The following is a 2,183-nucleotide window of genomic DNA, read 5'->3' as shown; positions in this document are numbered from 1 at the left end:
CACCGCTTGAGTGACGTGTGCGTTCACTCCAACATTTTAGTGCACGCTCACGTGCACGTCTAAGCACACGTATCTGGTGTGCTCTGGGCTTTAATCAGACACTGTGTGTCTCTTCCCGAATAAGAATGTGACTATGATTTGGTAACAAGGCAAACCATTTTCTAAATACAACTTTACAAAATATTACTTTGATACTACTATAAAATAACATAATATGTATTACTATAAGTCATTTACTTACCATTTTAGAACAGGGATTTCAACTTTAACATGCTCAAGGACAATTTTCAGACAATATTTTCAATTCATAACTCTTTCCACCCATTTGGCAATAGTTGAAATCTACATGACATTATTGAGACCTTCAACAAACTTTAAATACTTCTCATGCCTACAGGCATAATTGTCACATTCCTTTTGCCTCTCTTCAATAAACTCCTGCTCATGTCTTGATAATACATTAAATAGCACACAAGAATATATGCGATTGCTGTCATACCTGACAATTTTCGCCTGCTTCTGCCTTAAATCATCATGATTGCAATTTCCGCAGATCTCCTTCACTAATACCCCATTTAATCTGGCTACTCCGAAATGATCGTGCATTGAAGACAAAATCTCATGTATTATAAATCTCCGATGATACCAAAGCGTCTCGTGACCTTTATAAAATCTCACTAACTCATTATTTAAGACAAGTTCATGAAATAAAATTTCCAACTTCCGACACAATAGAACATTATCAGAAATACAATCACAACTCTTTGAAGAATAACATAGAAGTAATTTTATAAGGTTTTCTTCAGAGTATGAGATTAAATCATCTTCCGATGCCTGCATAGTTGCATCTTTAGGAAAATGCATTGCTAGTACTCTAACAAAACTTTTACGAAGATTTACATCTATAGAAGGCTTAAACGATTTCCAATGTTCATTAGGTATTGCAAAAATATTCTTAATACAGAATTGTCTGTAATGGAAGCAACTAAAATCGGAAATATGCTTTGACACCCATATTTCGGAGAAGTTGTATTCTTTGACATAGAGAAAATTAAGATCAAACTTCTTTTCAACTAGTTTAAGCGACTGGAGTAGCCAAGTCCGGTGACTCCAGCTGTGGTAGTTGTTGGGACTCCTGTCTGAAGATAATTGGCAAATGTGGAGCTCATCATTGATCAGGGTCTCAATGGCATTTGTTTGAAGATGTTCATCTGTAAGATTATAAATCCTACTTACTAACATAACATTGCAATTCCAATTTACTTTAACTCTTTAACCGCCAGAGTCTGATATGTAAGACATTACATATCCAGCTCATTTCGCCACAGTCTGATAAATAAGACAAAGATCTGATTTGGTTTTTACAGCACATTTATAGCTCCCGGAACTATGCCAACCTTACTCTGCGTGGTACAATTACTGTCGGTGGCGACACGAGCATGCTCGATCAAAAATTGCTGGCGGTTAAAAGGTTAATAATATTTCAATATGGTAACATTGCTTGTAATATCAGTATTATCAGTAATAGAAATATCCTGTACAATCTCATTTATGCTGCACACTCATTCAAATAATCTGCCGAGATGCAAACTTTATTGCAAACTTTAATGATTATACATATTTAAAAAACACACATACCTTTCAAAATTGATTCCAATATCCATCTCCTATGAGAAAATGCATCATTACACTTTGGCTTTCTTGACAAAACTAATTTTGTAAACCGTAGCTCAGCAGTCTTATCCAGCAGTAACCTTAGTACCAGTTCCTTCCGCTTGTTCCAGAATGTACTCAATTCTGGATTTAAAAGTAATGTCACATTAAGCAGCTTTTCCAATCGCTCAGAGTTAGCAGATGATTTGGCAGCTTTTCGTTTTGGCTTTACAAAGTATTTGTCCATTAATTCCGAGTAGCAGTACATGTAAACATGCTTCATACACCAGGATTCCAAGCCTAGGCAGTTTTCCAAAAGCAAAACTGGTGATTTGTTCTGAAAATTGCAGTCCACGGGCACAATGTCGAAAGAACACCTGAAAATTAAAAACGCAATATTCACAAACAGACGCAATATTTATTGAAATCTTGCCAGTTGTTCAAAATATTTACAAGTCAGCGTTCTTCGACAGGATGTTATCGACATCTTTGAGTATTTTTTCTACTAAAGCGAATTTATCCTCATCCAT

At 35.5% G+C, this 2,183-nt stretch overlaps 1 protein-coding gene across 1 annotated transcript; it reads right to left on the bottom strand.

Moving 5' to 3' along the window:
- LOC134656228 (protein prenyltransferase alpha subunit repeat-containing protein 1) lies at nt 1-2,183 on the bottom strand. Its single transcript, XM_063511730.1, has 3 exons — nt 2,107-2,183; nt 1,639-2,030; nt 1-1,211 (listed from the first exon to the last, which is right to left on the bottom strand). The coding sequence occupies exons 1-3, from the start codon at nt 2,181-2,183 to the stop codon at nt 343-345; spliced, it is 1,338 nt and encodes a 445-aa protein (XP_063367800.1). The 3' UTR covers nt 1-342.

This window comes from Cydia amplana, chromosome 18 (genome assembly GCF_948474715.1).
Source record: "Cydia amplana chromosome 18, ilCydAmpl1.1, whole genome shotgun sequence".
Lineage (NCBI taxonomy): Eukaryota > Metazoa > Arthropoda > Insecta > Lepidoptera > Tortricidae > Cydia > Cydia amplana.
The sequence above is the reverse complement of the archived record's forward strand: the minus strand, read 5'-3'. Positions and strand labels throughout refer to the sequence as shown.

Bases quoted from the DNA above. Each gene is read 5' to 3' on its own strand.
- LOC134656228 (XM_063511730.1), bottom strand. From the start codon at position 2,183: ATGGATGAGGATAAATTCGCTTTAGTAGAAAAAATACTCAAAGATGTC. The intron at 2,031-2,106 runs GTAAATATTTTG...TTTAATTTTCAG, and splicing joins CTGTCGAAGAACGCTGACTT to GTGTTCTTTCGACATTGTGC. The intron at 1,212-1,638 runs GTATGTGTGTTT...ATAATCTTACAG, and splicing joins ATTGGAATCAATTTTGAAAG to ATGAACATCTTCAAACAAAT.